This window comes from Rosa chinensis, chromosome 6 (genome assembly GCF_002994745.2).
Source record: "Rosa chinensis cultivar Old Blush chromosome 6, RchiOBHm-V2, whole genome shotgun sequence".
NCBI lineage: Eukaryota > Viridiplantae > Streptophyta > Magnoliopsida > Rosales > Rosaceae > Rosa > Rosa chinensis.
This window is the reverse complement of record NC_037093.1, coordinates 46,841,974-46,860,087: the sequence shown is the minus strand read 5'-3', so window position 1 is coordinate 46,860,087 and position 18,114 is coordinate 46,841,974. Positions and strand designations below refer to the sequence as shown.

Here is an 18,114-nt window from a genome sequence, read left to right as displayed (position 1 = left end):
GACCTTGATACGTAGGAACAGTAAGCCCAATGTCTTTGTTACAATCCCTATAAAGTTCTTCAATGTTAGATAGGTGGACTTGATCTTCTCTTTCTTGATCCCAAGCAACTACATAGTCCTTGTAGTGATGACGTTGACAGCTGCCTCAGTATCGACCATGATTTTGCTAACCTTGGTGCCACCAATCTCTGCCGTGATATACAAAGGTCTCATGTGTTATACCATAGCAGGAGTGGGTCCTGTGAAGCTCATGCAGAACCCCTTGCTATTAGCATCTTCAGTTTCAAGGAACACGGCCTCTTCCACTGGTGTCGTTGCGGCTGAAGTAATCTGCAACGGTTGCTCACCGGTCGTGTCAGCTTCTACACATTCTTGTGTAGCGACCGGTAGTGCATACTTGGCGGGCAGCACATAGACCATGTTGCAGGTGGTGTCAACCACTTCTGTCTCGTCCATGTCATCGTCGAGGTTGAGCTTGGGTTCATTAATTGGGATTTCGTTGTTGAACTGCTTAGCCACCAAAGCAACCAACGACTCTTCCGCGGGGATCACCGTCGCATCCTCTTTTTGTGCCTATACTACGGAAACCTGCCTTGATGGGTCGGAGTTCTGTTCCGCTGCTGGGACCTCTTTTGGGGCCGCAACCTCTACACTCTGAACTTTCTTAGGTTTCCATTGCAAGGTTTCCAAGGCATGCTTTTTGCCCCCCAGTCTCTCAAAAACTGAGGATTTGGTTTCAGGCTTGTCGCAAAACAGCCTGCGTCGGACACTTGGCCGCCTGGTTGGCAAGCTTTTCTTCCTAGCTGGTGGTGGTGTCTGCTCCATAGTAATTCTGCAAAAAACACTAGGCTTGGACACCCCTGGCGCTGAACTTGCCTGTTTATGGAAGCTACAGGGAACCGCTAAAGGCTTAGTGGCTAGTGCCTCCATTTTTTTTTTTATATTACTCAGAGGACTCGACCAATTGTAAAGGTTTAATCAGGCCTTGATCCAGAGCCTCTAGTGTTCACTTGACTTCTCCAAACCTGCGCTGCAGCTTTCTTTTCTTAGAAGGGCTGATATCTACCGCTTTCCCCCTTTCCCTGGTGTACCACTTGCCTTCCTTGATAGAGGATGTTGAAGAAGGCAGTATGTATGGTCTGGTCAGAATATCTTTGCGCTCGCTTCCAACCTTCTCATCTTGTTTCTTTTCGGCTGCTGCTGCTTTCAATTTCAGGAATTGGTTGGAATCCTTTGGAGTTGGCGGTGATTCTGTTCTATCTTTCATTCTAGGACTAGAAGGCTGGAAATTTTGCGAAGGCAAATCCCCACTTGATTGGCGGGAATGAGCCAAAATGAAACGTCTGCTCGACCTCCTCATGCGACACTTGGATGCCGCACTCCTCTTTGCATCGCGAGCATAAAACTACTGGTGAGGCCTCGCTGATAGGTCTAACCTTCTTCTGTACTGGGGCCTCTTTTACCTCCTCCTTCTGACTCTCAGTAGTCAAATCAAGAGTTGGCCTCCTCTGGCCTTTTTTGTTCCAAGATACATCAACCATGTTCACCCCGGTATTAGGAAAAGGATTCAGATCCACAAGTGCTGCTGCAGTTGCAGGAGACTCAACCTGCAGACTACCATTATTGAGCCATACCTGAATCTGATCTTTCAGTTTGACGCACTCAGCCGTGTTATGGTTCCACAAATTGTGAAACTTGCAGTATTTCTTCCCTTTCAACTGTTCCGGTATGGGGAAGGGTCCGAAATCTGTCTTCACCATCTTCGCGGCTATCATCTCATCCAAAATCTCATGTGCTTTATTGGCCTCATATGTGTATATCGCGAACTCAGGTTTGGTAAAGGCCACAGACTTGAGCTTTACCGGTTCCTTAGTCAACTTCAACTGCTTGAGGGCTGAGCCTTTCCTCCTAGTTAACTCAAAGGCAGAGATATTATTCTCTTCCTCTTCATCTTCCTCTGGGAAAACCTCCTCACCCTGATAATAGGGGTCATATGTGGCGGCTGGTAATTTAGGGCAGTCACTGTCCGGTGCTTCCCAGGAACATATGTCCCCTTAACTGCATTTTTCCTAGCATCAGTCTCCCGAAGAATGTGTTCAAAGCTGCCTACCTCAGTAATAAGTTCTCCCATTGACTAGATCATGCTGCCATGTTGTTTCTTTTGCTGGCATGGTTCCAAACCCTTGATTGCCAAGTTAACTGATTCCCTTTCTGGCTGCACCATGTTCAGCTTAGCCTTTTGAATCTGGAATCGTTATAGATAAGAAACAGCGAACTCAGTGGGCTATTGAGCCATCTGGGTAAGGGAAGCCAAATCAACCTCAGGCTCTATGGCCCCAAAGGTTTCCCTAAAAAGCTTTTCAATCGCTGGCCAATTCTCGACTGACCCCGGTCTGAGTTTAGAAAACCAAGTAAAGGCGGCTCCAGATAGAGAAGTGCCAAAGATTTTGCACTTGAGACTGTCATCATTCTGATACTGTCTGCATTACACTTTGAACCTGGCCAGATGAGTTGCCGCGTTCTCTATATCCTCTCCTGAAAAAATAGAAAATATAATATTCTTATAGGCCTTAGGGAAAGGCGCGAGCATAATATGTGGTAGGAAAGGCCCCTCATACACATCGTCGAGGTGGGCCCTAGGATTAGCTAATATGATCATCTCCTCTACTTCTTCACGTTTCACATATTTCCGACCAGGAAGAGGAGGTGTCGCCATAGTCTGGCTAGTGGTTTGGAAAACAGGTGAAGCTTAGTTAACAGTCGGTGTTCCTTCCCCAAGGCGAATGGTCCGGGGAATACTAGACTGCTAAAGAGTAAGCGCTGGTGCGGCCACATCTTTTGCTAAAGCCGTTATCTTGATCGGATTGCCTACCTGGTCAATCCCATAATAGTTTCCTGGGAGCTCCTGGTACACATTCTCTGCTCTATCACTGTTGTATTGAGCAAACATGACCGACTCTGTGACAGTACCCTCACCAATCTTCAGAGTTCTGCTCTTCTGCGCGACCGGTGGTGTGGCCTTGTCTTTGCCACCAATCACCAGGGCTTTTTCATTGGTTCTGGCCGATGCGGCAGTGGCGGTGGCAGAAAGTGTAGTCGTAGCCTTATCTCGAGCATTTGGTGGCACGTACTTGCCGGACCCAGCAGGCTGACCAAGCGAACCTAGGATAACATTGGAATCACCCAATGTCTTATTCAGAACCTCTTTTTCCGGGTCCAATTCGGCTTTCTGCATGGCAACTTGAGTCGCGAGGCTAGATCCATCGTTGCAAAGAGCCGCAAATTCCGATGCAGTGTGCTTGTTTTGGCTCTCGATGGTCTCCATGATTTGCTTTTGTTGCAGAATGTGCCTATCAGCTATATCGCTAGCCTGTTTCCTTACTTCATTCGCTGATTGTTCAACCTGCTTCCTAGTCTCCCGAGCATGCTGGACAATGCGTTGGTCCAACTCACATAGGTGTTGCTCTGTCTTCGCGATCTCCCTGGCCATATCAGTGGCTATCTGTTCTCAATATCTGTCACTGTTAGCCATGATGATCGCGAGCTGTTCCTCGACAATCACCTCCTCTGGGATAGGTGTAGGAAAGAAGGCCTCGCTTGTCGCGCCCCCCACAATATTAACGGCGACAGAAGTATTGACAACTTCGTTTGCCTGGATGGTAGTAATATTCTCGCCCTCAGTGGTGGGCTAGTGACTTCCTTCCTGTTTAGTTGACATGTCAGATGACTGTAGGATGAGAGAAAATCTTCAAATTACCTTTTCGTCGGAGATACCACTACAGTCTGCAAGCGAGTGCGGCCTGTAACTGGAGGTCTTGTGTTTTGGGCAGTTAACATAAACCTTTTGGTAAGGATTTGCGCTTGACTTCCCAATGCTGGCAATCGCGAAGAAATACTATGCAGGTCCCACTGGGCGTGCCAAAATGTTTGGCTCCAAAATCAGTCTGGTGTGCAAACAGTCTCTTTTGAGTGAGCAAGCCTGCCAACACCGTGGGGTGCAATTGTCGGGGCATCCCTTGACCTGACTTCTTGATCAAACGCTGTGGATGAGGAGAGCATCAACCTCGTCACAAGGTTCTTTTCTATGCCTTTCGGAAAAGGACTTCTTGCCTTACAGATAAGGACTTGTGGTGTGATTTCTTGCATCATCGAGTCGATACTTAACGTTGTAGGTTAAGCAGACCAATCACCGGGAAGTAGGAGAAATCACGGGTTTCGCTAAAGCATGACTTTAGCTTCGCTGGGTTGCGAGGGTGTTACCCTTACTTCGCTGGTTTTCAACTAGATTGAAGGTTGGTTTGCTCTAGAGAGACTTTGATAATATGAGAGATTAGATGATTGAGAGTTGTCTTTTTTTTTTCTTGTGTCCTTGAAACCTGATATTTATACCATAGGGTTTCGACTGTTCCTTGATATAGAAGGATTATTGATTGAAGTTTCCTATTCAATCTCCGCTACTTGACTCCAATAAGGGCTCGTTTTCCTCATGGATCTCGGAATGGGCGAAGCTGTAACCCAAACCCAAGTAGACTTAATTTTGGGCCGCAGGTATCGGCCCGTCACGCTGAACCCCCTTAAGGGATCTTGCCAAAAATACTTTTGTGCTCACACAGCAATGTCTCATCGTGTGAACTGCAAATATTATACTCTTTTGTCCTGTTGAGTTTATCAACCCATTCAATTCTTGAGAAACTTTGTCCCAAATAGAAGTCAACCATAAGGAAAAACAAAAGTAGTTTTTTTTTATGACAGTAGTTTTGTTTAATTTTGAGCATTTCATTTTTTACATGTTATAATCGATCATAAGACATAAGCATTAGGACTAGAAGGGGCTGTGGGCCCCATTGAATTTTTTTTTTTTCGATACATTTATAAGTTATGTCTAGTTGGACCTCTAAATTTGATATTTGGACCTCCAACTTTCTTCAATTATTAATAGACTTTGTTAAATCATGTGAAGAAAAAAAATAAGGACAAAGAGAGAAAAATGAAAAAGACAAAAAAACAAATACTCTTCTTACCTCCCCAAATATAACATTCAATTAATTTTTTTTTTCCTGAATTTCCTTATATTGCCTATGTAGTTTTATAATTTACCAAAAATAATTAAGTAAAAATAATAACTATCATTTAATACAAAAATAAATTCAAAACAATCTGATATGAAATGTCCTTAAACTAAATTCATTTAATATTATGATGTTATTACTCGATCTTCCAACCCAAAACCCTTGAAATCCTTCTTTTAACATATTCAAAGGGATTCCAGCAACATATCAAGATCAAGAACTAACCCTCTGATTAATTTTGGTGGAGGAGAGACCTATTCATAAGAGAGCAATATTATATGATTTTGATTCATTCTTCTTCTCGTGGTTAAAGATACAGATAAAAAGTAGGGTAACAAATTGTTGTATCTCATGTTCAAGGGTATTTTGGTAAAGATAAGGAGGTCTACTTAGCTTTTCAAGTATTCTAAAAGGCAAATTAGAGGTGTAATAAGTATGAGAGGTCCAAATAGCAAATTTGGAGGTCCAACTAGAACCACCCTTTCTCAAAAAAAAAAAAAAAAGTCTATAATTTTATTTTTATTTTTAGAAAATTAAAATATACAAATTAATATTGAAATTCTATTTTTTTTTTTTTTTATCATGATTGAGATTTGTGAGATAAAAATTTTTCTATGAATAATTGTTCCACAGAAAGCCGCCAATCCTGAGTACTATCTTTGAATTTTCATATTACATATAAAACAAGAACAAGCTTACAAAAAGGAAATGGATATCCTGTTTTTTACTGTTCTATAAGTATGTGAAGGGCTACTTGGAGCCTTGCCGGCTTGGCCCTGTAAAATGCACATGATTTGAATCGGTGAAAACATGTGACGTATATATACAATTTACTAATGTTTTTTTTTTTCCTTTTTCTTTTGAATGAAACAATATTTCTGTCATTCTAAAAATAAAAAAATAAAAAAAAACAAAAGATCTCAAAAACATGGATAGACATTTCTAGCAATAATAAGGTTATTCGACCGAACCTTTCCTTTCTCAAATCATTTATGGAGCTGCTTTTCTAGGAATAAGTTGTATGCGTGGGAGGCTCGTGGGTTCGAATGATACTTTGGCACAGAAACGTATTAATAGACTGCAAGGAATGACGTCCTTACAAAATGACGTAGCACCACCCTACACGGAGGTTGGCATGGGGCCAACGCCAGAGTGCGCCAAAGAGAGTGGCACTCTGGCGTTATAGGTCATGGCCCCAGCTAGGATGAGTGGGAGGCCCGTGGGTTCGAATGATACTTTGGCACATTCCAATCCTTTGATCATCAAGACTCAACATCCGTCTCATGAGAATCTTCCGAATTATGGTTATCGTTGGGGGACGCCTCAACGTCAGAACATATTCCTGAGAATATAGAGCTCTTTAAAAATTATACTAGTGTACATGAGACGTGGGATAGAAACTCCATCATGATTGAAGATGTTTTTGCGCACTTCATAACTCATGAGTTTATTGAGTCCGATGATATCGAATCATGCTCCGTTGATGAATGAATGCCAATGTAGAACCGCAATAGAATCCGGAACTTGTTATGGAAACACGCGGGCATATCCCTTCCCAATCAAGTAGTCACTTTAGTGAGCGTTTCAACCTTATTGTAAACGCGCTCCGTGGTCTAGAGTCACTTGAACTGGGTAAATGAAGTTCACCATGAACCTTCATGTATATTCCGTATCTAGATCCCCATAGAGATACATAGTGACCACATTCATAAGTTGCATGTTCAGTTATTCGAAAACTACAAAACTGACAAGGTAGTGGAGTGACATCCATTACGAGAGAATATGTCTCATCGTAGTCGATTCCAAGGTATTTTGTGAGAAGCCTTGCGCCATAAGGTGAGATTACTATCTCTTTTTCTCAACAAGCTTTCTAACGAAGACCCATTAGTCAATAGGTTTTATGTCAGGAGGTGTTGGCATCACGGGCTCAAAAACCTTCCTCTTCGTTAGAGAATCCAACTTAACATGGATCGCCTCTTTCCATTTAGGCCAAATTTCTGTACGTTGGTATTCATTCATCAACGGAGCGTGGTTCGATATCATCAGATTCAACAAACTCATGCACAACGAAATGCACGATTACATCATCAATCATGATGGAGTTTCTATCCCACGTCTCATGTACACTAGTGTAATTTTCATAGAGCTCTATATTCTCATGAATAGGTTCTGAGCTCTATATTCTCATGAATAGGTTCTGACATTGAGGCGTCCCCTAACAGTAACCTTAATCTAGAAGATTCTCATGAGACGGATTTTGAGTGTCTATGATCCAAGGATTGGGTTGTGCCAAAATATCCTTCGAATCCACGGGCCTTCCACCATCCTAGCTGGGCCATGGCCTGTAACGCCAGAGTGCCACTCTCTTTGACGTTGGCACCATGCCTACCTCCATGTAGGGTGGCGCTACGTCCTCTCATAGGGACGCTCATCCTTCAGGCATGTTTGCAGCAGATATGTGTGATCTCGTCACTTTAGTGGGGATCAAGATGAGATATAGTGGGGACAGACCACGACAATTCCTATCGTTCCTGCTAAACATTCGTGTTCTTATCTCCCCCTAACGACGGGAAGACTGTCTCATCAAAGTGACAATCCGCAAGACATGCAGTAAAGAGATGTAGTAAGGGCATTAAGTAGCAGATGATTGTTGGAGTCTCAAATCCAACATAGTTGCCCATTCTTCTGTAAGGCGCAATTGGCACATAAATGACACACTCAAAGATGCGTAAGTACGATACTTGTACCCAGTCACTAGCTGTAACGCAGAGGTAGATTGAGTGGCGGTGGATCGTACCCAAAATAGCATAGCTGCTTGCGATATTGCATCACCCCAAGCGGATATAAGGATAGTGGTGCGCATTACCAATATCCAGGCTACCATCATAGTCGTTTCCGCGAGACCATTTGGGTGTGTACATGAGGATATGATGTCAAACATCAGTCCCTAATGCAATAACCATCGAAAGTCTTTGATGTAAACTCTCTAGCATTGTCAAGTCCAATTGATGGAATAGGATGATCCTGGGAGTGAATCTGTTGTCATATGATATGTGCTAGGAGTGTAGTATACGCAGCATTTACAGGTGGACAATGGCACACACGTAACCAGTATGTTTGCGTGTCAACCAACATCATGAGATATTTAAATGTCCGCAAGCTGGTTGAATCAGTCCACATAATACCCACGGACTCTATGTAAGAACAGAATGAGTATTTTCATATCTTTTGCATAGGATGGTCTCAATCCTAATTTCCTTAAGGGACGAGTTTTGTAAACCGAGCGAGAGGCTTTAGAAGCAACCAATAAGGATTTTGGTTGGGCCTGAGCGTCTGAAACTCTATTTGAAGAAAAGTTGGTAATTTTAGCATCACCTAGGGCGCCATCACCATGATGGATGCCATCCATGGCGTCATGGATCGGAACTGTGCCAGCTCTAGGCTGGTGGTGGACGGCGGTAACGCCAGAGGCAGCGGCGGCGGTCACACTTAGTCCAGGAATCAACTTTTGATTCATGCTACATTTCGCTCAAGAGAATTGAAGTCCATGTGAAGTCTTTAGTAGACGGACCATTATAACATGACTATGATGACCTATCCTGTCGTGACAAAGCCAATATGTGTCTAAATCCAAGAGATCTTCTCTCATAACTTTGTTGGATTTAATAGCTCGAATAATGACATAGAGTCTACTAGAGAGACATATAAACTTCTCTAAGATGTGCCTTTGTTCGCAATCATTAGAGGTATTGCAAAGAAACTCATTTCCGTTCTCTACATGCGTTTTCGCATGAAATCCGCTGGCTATTCATAGGTGCGATTTGCCCTACGAGCGAAGAGAGTTTTTGTGACAGTAATCAAGGTGCCATTTGGCAAGAGGAACATGGGCTATTCCATGTCCTTGAATTAATACTGATGGCCCAGCCATCGTAGTCACAAAGTAATATGCTTAGAATCAAAATGGAGTCATAATGAAAAGAACTCGAAATTTTATTCATAAGCCAACGAAGTACATCATTGTTTCTTAACCATTAGGAGAATCTAATCCAAATGCTAGCTAATGCAAAACAAAAGTAGTCGTTTGACTTCTTTCGGTAACTCCAAAATAAATAGGACCAGGTGAGTAGAGAGATGTCGGTGGAGCAAAGCTCGCTTAAGTACCACTTATCTCAAAACCTTCCTAGACATCATACTCATTTTGGATGAGCCTATATGAAGAAAAACTAAACCAATGACATTTACTACAAAGTATATGGCAATTGCCTATTATATCTCTTGGAAAAATAAAGACTTAGACAGAATTGGCGATCTATTAATCCCAGCCAGATTTGTAGTCTTCAACCCTTCACTCAAGATCATCTTCTTGATCTTCTTGTTCCACATAGTGAGCTTCTCTTGCTTCACAGTATGCTTTGTAGGCGGTGACAATTTCTTCACGAGCTCTACAAACATGTGCCCAATGACCGGATACTCCACATCGAGAACATACATCTCTTTGCTCAGACTCCATTGATTGAGGCACTTTGAAAGAGTCATTTAGATGGCTCTTAGTGTTGGTGGCGCTACCAACATGGCCAGAGGCGTTGCCTCCCTCTCTCTTTCCACGTTTACCTCTTTAGTTCCGTGTTCGCCTATTTTGGCAGTTACCTTCCCAAGTAGAGCGATTATATGGACCAGAATGATTAGGGTTTCGCTCTTGGCACCCTCTCTTAGGAGGGCTACTATAATTGGATTCCGGAATATGCTCTGTTTCTACGGATCTCGAATTATAGTTCTTCACAAGGATGTTGTCATACTTTTCAGTGACATTCATAGCTCCAATGAGCTCATGAAACCTTGTGATTCGTCCTGCAGTAACATCGATTCGATAATTCTTGGCAACCATCAATGCAGAGACGGGGAAGGTAGAAAGAGTCTTCTCAATCAACATCGCATCTGTGATCTCTTTACCACAGAATTCCATTAAGGATTTAATGCGAAGTGCTTCTGAGTTGTAGTCAAGAACTGACTTGAAATCACAGAAGTGGAGGCTATGCCATCTCTCTTCTGGGTCAGGAAGTAAGGAGTCACGGACGTTGCCAAATCTTTCTTCGAGTGAGACCCACAGCCTTCTGGGGTCTTGTTCATTCATACACTTGTACTTGAGCGAATCATCCATATGACGAGTCATTAGGATGATGGCTTTTGCTTTATTTGCCTCTAAGGCTGCTCTATTTGCTTCCAAAGCTTGAGCTTGCTCAACAGTTATCACGTCTTGGCTAGGCTCGAGAATCGTATTCAGGATTCCATCGGCCTTGAGATGTTGGCAGATATCACGAACCCACTTGTGATATCCAGAGCCAGTTGTTCCCAGTGGAGTAAAGTCTAATTTGTTCAGGTTGCTCATCCTGAAAGAGAACAAGAAAAATGGTTAGTTTCAGAGCGGAAAAAGCTACCACGAAAACATATAAAATTTATGAGCGTAATCGCTTCCAAAAAATTAGGAATTTATGAGCATAATCACTTCCAAGAGGTAGTGGATTAGATCAAAACAATGACGTAAGTGGTCGATTATAAATTCTCTACAAACTCTAAGTTTGGAGATCTCAACAAGCTCCAAGCTTGGAGTGAGCACGAACCTCCACAGTTTGGCTTAATTAGATCTCCCCTATGATGAAGAAAGGGGGTAGAAGAAGGGAGTTTGCAAGTCCCCAAAAAAAGAAGAGAAATTGAAATAAAAACTCAAAAACGGGAACTTTTAGAAAAAAATACCTTGAAATAGGTCGCCGGAAAATTTGGTCGGAAAAAGTCGCCAGAAAACTGGTTGGAAAAAGTCGCCGGAAGTCGTTGACCGGAGGGTTGATAGAGTTGGTGACGTGGCAGATCTGCTGACGTGGCGCCGGAGGTGGGCTCTGGGCTTCTAGGCTGCACTCTGGGCTTCTTCTTCCTTTCCTTTTTTTTTTGACTTGGGCCGCGTCAGCCTTCTTCTTCTTTGGGCCGAGCCTTCTTTCTTCTCCTCTGGGTCGCGCCTTCTTTCTTCTCCTTTGGGCCACGCCTTCCTCATATTCTCCTTTTTTTTTTCTTTTTTTTTTTTCTGGGAATGAAACCGACGGTTCAATACATGCAGTAGTTCCACCTGCCGGTTTAAGAACTTTCCGGCCAGTTTTGGCCTTAATTTTACCTGTTCCAGGTTTCTGGGTTTAGGGAGCTTGTGATAGAAAAGTTTCAAGGTAGAAGGCAGACTGGAAAAGTGTGAACCGGGCAGGGGACTATAGTTCTCTTCTTGTGGCCGGTTCGGGTATTTTCAGGCCGGTTCTGGGGGTGGCACCGCCGGTTCTGGACTCCTGGGATTGAGGGATTCAATATATGTTGCTGTAGTTGCTAGGATTTGAAGGCTACGATTTTAGGGTTTCATGGTTAGGGCTTCGTGCTGATAACGTGTTTAAGGAAAACAAAAATTGTGAGAGAATTGAGTCGTGATTTCATTGATAATAGGGGCCTCTTTATAGAGGATTGCAAGACATAGAATCAGAGTTGTATAAGGAAAGATAATCGTACAATTAATTGGATATCTATGAATATCTCCGAGAAAATCTCTAGGTCAAAACCCTATTACAACTAGGTCAAGTAACCTAAAGTTTAGGCCAGACACATATTCTGGATTTACTTAAACAGAATGCAAATTAACAATTACGGGGGCATTGACAATTAAGCGGAAAATTCTTAGGTTGTTAAATAACAACTCAAGATGCTAAAACATATATATTGGCACCCAACCTTCTCATTTACAAGCCAGTCATGAACTCATGATTAAAACCTAACAACATTAAAGTCGTTCATATTACACATTCCAATAAAAAAAATTCATCACAAGTAGTTTACTATCTTTCAAAAGACCGATGAAGTCTACTTGGCCATGTTTGGTTCTCGGAAAGTAAGCATCAGGAAATTAAACTTATTCCTTTCTTACGTTTGGGATACAAAAGGAAAGTAAATACTTTCCATCAAGGAAGGAGGGAAAGTGGTTCCTTCCAAACCCCAAATGAATCATTTTCCCCCTTATTTCTTTACATTTATTAATCATAACACACTATTTTATTGCATTAATTACACATATTTTAACAATTTTCAAAATAACTTTTCTTATGTTACCAAACATCGGAATGGAAAGTTCTTGGAAAATTTCCATGGAAAAGACACAAAGAAATTACTTTCCTTTCCGTGAACCAAATGAGACCTAATGCTCCACAATGATCTTCCCTGTATTGTAGCCATCAAGTCTTTTAGCCCAAGCATCTTCAGCTTTGCATAGAGGAAAATTTGAGTCAATCACAGTCTTGAGCTTTCCTTCCTTCACCAACTTAACAAGACAATCCAGGTTCTCACCCTTCGCATTTATGATCAATGGCACCAGCTTCTTCTTGGAGAAGGTGAGTTTCTTAAGAACAAAAGTAAACAAGGAGCTGAGGCCGGCAGTAAGGTCTATAACTTTCCCATTTGAGCTCAAATTCGGCTCAAAGACTGACCAAGGAATTGCTTTTGATGAAGAATGGATCACAAAATCATATTTCCGACCAGATGGGCTCTTGACAGTTGCCCCTTCAGGGGTCTTGTAGTCAAGAACCTCATCTGCCCCTAAGCTCTTGACTAGTTCAATGTTACGAGCTCCACAAGTGGCGGTGACATGAGCATTTCCGAGCTTTGCTAGTTGGATTGCATAGAGACCGACGTTACCTGAGGCACCAGTAATGAGTATGTTCTTCTGCTGGCTTGTTCCATCAAGCTTGATCCTTGCATCTTTGGTGAGAGCCTGGTGAGCTGTAAGAGCAGCAACCGGTAAGCCTGCGCCGTCTGCTGCTGACACTTCAGGAGGCCTAGAAACTACCAATTTCTCATTAGCTGCCGCAAACTCACCAAGTCCACCTCCATTCTATAAACATATATATCACATGAATTTTGAGGGTTGAAAATTAAGTAACTTCTTATGCAAGAAAGTGAGAACTGAACTATAGGGATCAGAATTATGAGGGCTTACACCATAGCTGAGCATTGCCACAACTTTGTCACCCACTTTGAACTTTGTGACTCCCAGTCCCACCTCTACAACCTCTCCAGCCACATCAGTTACTGTTAATCCCCACAATGTCATCAACCAAAGTTGGAACATAATCACATATTTATTCATTTTAAATTATTTGCGCATAAATTGGTGTCGGAATCCAATTAACTAATCCATATTGATCGAGTAAGCCAATTGTCAAACATCAATCTGAGTAAAATTCACAATATGAAACACTAGCTGCATCAATGAAAAATTAGTCAAATGAAACACTACATAGTGCTAGTGGTGTGAGCAGCACATCTGACAAAGCAAGAATATACATATCGAGAAAAAACAGAATTACCAGGAATGTGAGGCAACTTGCGAGGGAAAAGAGGCCACGCCATGCCTTTCTGAATCTTACAATCACCTGGATTTAGACTTGCTGCTTCCAACTTGAGCAAAACCTCATTTTTCTTTGGAGATGGGATTGGAACTTGAACATGCTGTGACAAACAGAACACATATAACAACTTACTAAGGAAGCTTGTCCCAGAAGTACATCTATTTACATATTCAAAACCTATGTATAAATAAATACCTTTAAACCAGAAGGTCCTCCACCATAACTGTCATACTGAACCGCATGCATAAGCTTTGCTGCCATAGATATCAAGCTCGGCGATAGAGAGAGTAGGAATTTACTCAATTTAGAGAAAGAAACTTTTGTAGTGTCAATGCACCATGCATCCTGACCCGTGTAAACTATATATCTTATGGCAATGTATCATCATGTGAACTGCATATACTTTACTGTGACGTGCGGAGTTTAACAATTCATTCAATTGTTGGAAAACCTTGTGCGCAAGAGAAGTCAAATCATAACAAATAGTAGTTTAATTTTGAGCATTTTGTTTAATTAATGATGATCTCATAGCTAGCTTACAATCATGAGTACTATAATCCTACGAAATTTTGAACCACATACGAAACAAGAACGCGCATACAATAAAGAAATTATTCTGAATTATGTTGTTCTATATGTTTAAAGGAATGCTTGGAGCCTCAGCCAAGTAAAATGCAGATGAACTTTAACAGTGAAAATATGACATACCTATACAACATATAACTATATTCGCCCTCTTTTGTTTTTGAATAATATATAAATATTTCTATATATTGTTCAATGGTTGGTTGGACAGATAATTATTCCAAAAAACGATCGAGCTCTGAAATCTCAAAGGATACACATTTGCTCTTATGTTTCAACATAACTTAATTACTGGTATACTTTATGATGCAAGAACCCAAGATTTTTCTCATTCAATGAGGTATTTACACATAATCAAGCATTTTCTACAACATATCCTAAAGCATCCTTGAAATTGTTCCACAAATCCATCACAATGTTAAAAATCATCTCCGGTAGTCCCTCGAAAGCCTCCTGGAAACTTTTGAGCGCATCAAGTGAAGTCTTTGTTTTCTCCAAGAGATCCCAAATTGTAGATGTGGTAACTGCAGCAGACCCTGTAACACTTTCTATCAGATAATCAAAGAAAGTAGATATTAGAGCACTGATTGCTTCCATGATAAGCCCAAGAAAGTACTCCAAACATGACTTGATGGCCTCTGAGACTTGTCCTAATCCACCATGGATGGCTTGGCCTGGAAGTTTGAATCCATGAATCAATAACACTAGAAGGTGAGCAATGGTAGAGAAGATCAACCGCGAAACCAAATTCGATACGAGACTCACTGCAAAGAAGATGAGTTTGAGAAGGAACAAAGCCATTTTGGCTAATTGGATTGAATCTTTGAGAGGTAGAGTAGGAATAAACCTTTGTTTATTATATACGCGTGTTTCAAAGAGTAGAGGTCACCAGGTTATAGCCTGTACGTAATGGTTATAGTTAGCTTCAAGCATTAGTTTACTTAAAAATACCATTGGAAACCTGTTTTTTAATTTGTTCAAATGCTAGTTTCCTAAAGAGCAGTTGTTGTGTCATGATCTTCTGGGAAATTCAGACTCACAAACAAAAGAGCTTTTCTACTGGCTGATACAGACTAATAGTAATACTTATTTAAGTCAAGTCAACTATAGATGGTTTTAAGTCTCAAGTCTCTCTCTCTTTATCGGCAGAATGAATCTCTTTATCGGCAGAATGAATTACATAAGTATAAAAACTGGATAGACATGTATATTAAGTTACCGACTAACACCAAAATATGAAGGAGAGCATCTTCAATTAAGAAGACCAAGTCTTTTTGTCGAGTTACTGCTCCACGATCATCTTCCCAGTACAATGGCCATCGATTCGCTTATCCCAAGCATCTTCAGTCTTGCTCAAAAGATGCTTTGAGTCAATGAGTCGAAAGTCTTGAGCTTTCCTTCATATCTTAACCAGAAAATCCACGTTCTCACGCTTGGGTCTTGTGAGAAATGGCACCAGCTTCTTCTTGGATGAGAAAGTATCTTTACAACAGAAGAAATAAAGTCACTCACACCGGGAGTTAGTAAAGCAGATTTTGGTAAAGTGTTTTTCACACTCTTTCTCATTGATGTATTACAAATATATACATGATTGCTGATCAGTTTAGATCCTAGAGATCAGCTATTACAATGAATTGAATTCAAGGACTGCTAATCAGTTTAGATCCTAGAGATTTGCAGTTTATACAGAAACGTACTAAGATCAAGCAATGTATAATCAATACAGAAAGAGAAATCAAGGTGAATCAGTTTCATTGCTTATTACCGTATGTGTGAGTGATCTAAGGACAAGAGCAATTGTGTGTGTCAATTAATAGATATCATTTCCCCAATTAAATGAAAGAAACATAAGTTTAAAGGGGCCCACAAAAAGTTTGACAGATTTATATATAATATAATATATAATATTAAAGTGTATTTACACCCTCTTTTTTTTAGACGTAAAAGAAAGAAAATGGGATACACTCATTAATTAATACTCCAAAGTTGTACCCCCAAAAAAAAAAAAAGTTTTAATTAAAAAAATAAAAAAGGGGGTAGAAGCCTCAATGCCTAAGAGATTTATTGTATAAATAGGATTCATAACGTAAATAGGATTACTAGAATATTTATTATCTAATTACTAGAATAATTACTTTTGGATATTACATGTTGTTTTTGTTTTTTTATTATTAGATTTAGAGTTTATAGCTTTAGTTCCGAATTTTTTTTTTTTAATGCACAATTTGATTTGAGGGCCCAACTCTTAGAGTTCGCCTCAGGTCTGAAAATCTCAGGTCCGGGCCTGACCATAAGGTAGGAGACTTGAGTGGAATGCCTAAGTCCCGAAATAGAGTTCGGAACCAAGAAATATGGGCAGCCGTGTAGGCCAATTGACGATACTCCGCTTCGGTGCTGGATCGAGATACTCCACTTTGCTTTTTAGAACTCCATGAAATTATGTTCGAACCCAAGTATATGCAAGTGCCACCAGTTGAGATTCTTGTGTCAGGATCTCCAGCATAATCAGAGTCACTATAACCTGTTAAGTGCAATGTGCTTGGAGTGTAGAACAGGCCATATGTTGGTGCGTGTTTGAGATAACGGAGAATCCGTTTGACAGCGACCCAATGCACATTTGTTGGTGAATGCAGAAACTGGCATACCTTATTAACTGCAAATGAGATATCAAGTCGACTGAGAGTTAAGTACTGCAAGGCTCCTACAACACTACGATATTGGGTTCCATCAGCAAGTGGAGTGCCATCTTTGATGCTCAATCGTTTGCCACTAGCTGCCGGAGTTGAAACCAACTTAGCATCTATCATGTTTGTGCGGTGAAGAAGATCGAAAGTGTACTTGGTCTGAGTTAAAGCAAGTCCATGAGAGGACCGCACAGCCTCAATGCCCAAGAAATAGTTTAATGGACCCAAATCTTTCCTGGAGAAGAGTTTACTCAAATTAGTAATAAGAGTACTGATGTGATCGACATGCGTTCCAGTGATAAGGATATCATCCACATAAATAAGCAAATAAAGCTTTATATTCCCAGAATTATAGACAAAAAGAGAGGAGTCTGCTTGAGAGGCTGTGAAACCCAAGTCCTCCAAATAAGTAGAGAAACAGGAAAACCAAGCCCGGGGTGCTTGTTTGAGGCCATAAAGAGATCAACGGAGCTTACAGACATGCTTAGGAAATTGGGGATCAACGAAACCCTGTGGTTGCTGCATATAGACATCTTCTGACAAATATCCATGTAGAAATGCATTCTGAACATCTAATTGTCTAATTGTCCAACCAAAAGAAACTGCTATGGCTAAAATCAATCTGATAGAGGAGTGTTTAATTACCTGACTGAACGTTTCACCGTAGTCAACTTCTTCTTGCTGCCGAAAGCCTTTGGCTACTAGGCGAGCTTTGTATCGATCCACAGAACCATCAGGCTTCCTCTTGATTCGAAATACCCATTTGTTAGGAAGGACATTCATTGAAGAGGAATAGGGAACGAGCTGCCAAGTACCAGCCTGAATGAGAGCATTGAATTCGGCGCCCATGGTTGAACGCCATTCTTGTTGCTTGGCTGCCTAAGAGTAACAGCTTGGTTCAATTTTGTGAGTCAAGGAAGTGACAACCATAGCATATTTGGGATTGGGTTTCATAATTCCTTGTTGACTACGAGTGACAGGCCCAGAGTGATGTGAAATTGGAGGGGCTTGCACCTGTTGAGATGAAGAGGGTGGTTCAGATGGTTGGGGAGCCTCAGTCGGCGTTGAAGAAGAAGAAGGCGGGAGTGGTGCGGGCTGGGATGGTTGACAGCAGCGATACGTGATTATCGGACTGGAGGACGGTGGTGGAGGAGGTTGGGCTGGCCGACGGCGGTGATATGTGATAATTGGATTGGGGGACGAGGTAGAGGTGGGAGAGAGATTGGGTGAAGGAAGCAGTGGGACTGGTGGGAGATGGGGAGCGTGTTTTGAGGAGGTGTAGTAGATGGGCTTGGGTGTTGGGCTGGTGAATGGGCCAGGGGTGGGAAGTAGTAGCGGTGATGGTTAGAG

General features: G+C 41.5%; 1 protein-coding gene across 2 annotated transcripts; it reads right to left on the bottom strand.

Moving 5' to 3' along the window:
- Positions 1–12,238: 12,238 nt before the first annotated feature.
- LOC112169417 (chloroplast envelope quinone oxidoreductase homolog) lies at positions 12,239–13,814 on the bottom strand. 2 transcript variants are annotated; one of them, XM_024306442.2, is made up of 4 exons: positions 13,691–13,814; positions 13,454–13,595; positions 13,084–13,175; positions 12,239–12,978 (listed from the first exon to the last, which is right to left on the bottom strand). In XM_024306442.2, the coding sequence occupies exons 1-4, from the start codon at positions 13,754–13,756 to the stop codon at positions 12,286–12,288; spliced, it is 993 nt and encodes a 330-aa protein (XP_024162210.1). In that variant the 5' UTR covers positions 13,757–13,814; the 3' UTR covers positions 12,239–12,285. The 2 variants fall into 2 exon arrangements, with proteins under 2 accessions (XP_024162210.1, XP_040363475.1); XM_040507541.1 differs by having other exon boundaries at positions 13,084–13,148.
- Positions 13,815–18,114: the final 4,300 nt, after the last annotated feature.

Coding starts and splice junctions, on each gene's coding strand:
- LOC112169417 (XM_024306442.2), bottom strand. CDS start 13,756: ATGGCAGCAAAGCTTATGCATGCGGTTCAGTATGACAGTTATGGTGGA. Junction 13,596..13,690: donor GAGGACCTTCTGGTTTAAAG/GTATTTATTTAT, acceptor TGTTTGTCACAG/CATGTTCAAGTTCCAATCCC. Junction 12,979..13,083: donor TGGCAATGCTCAGCTATGGT/GTAAGCCCTCAT, acceptor ATATGTTTATAG/AATGGAGGTGGACTTGGTGA.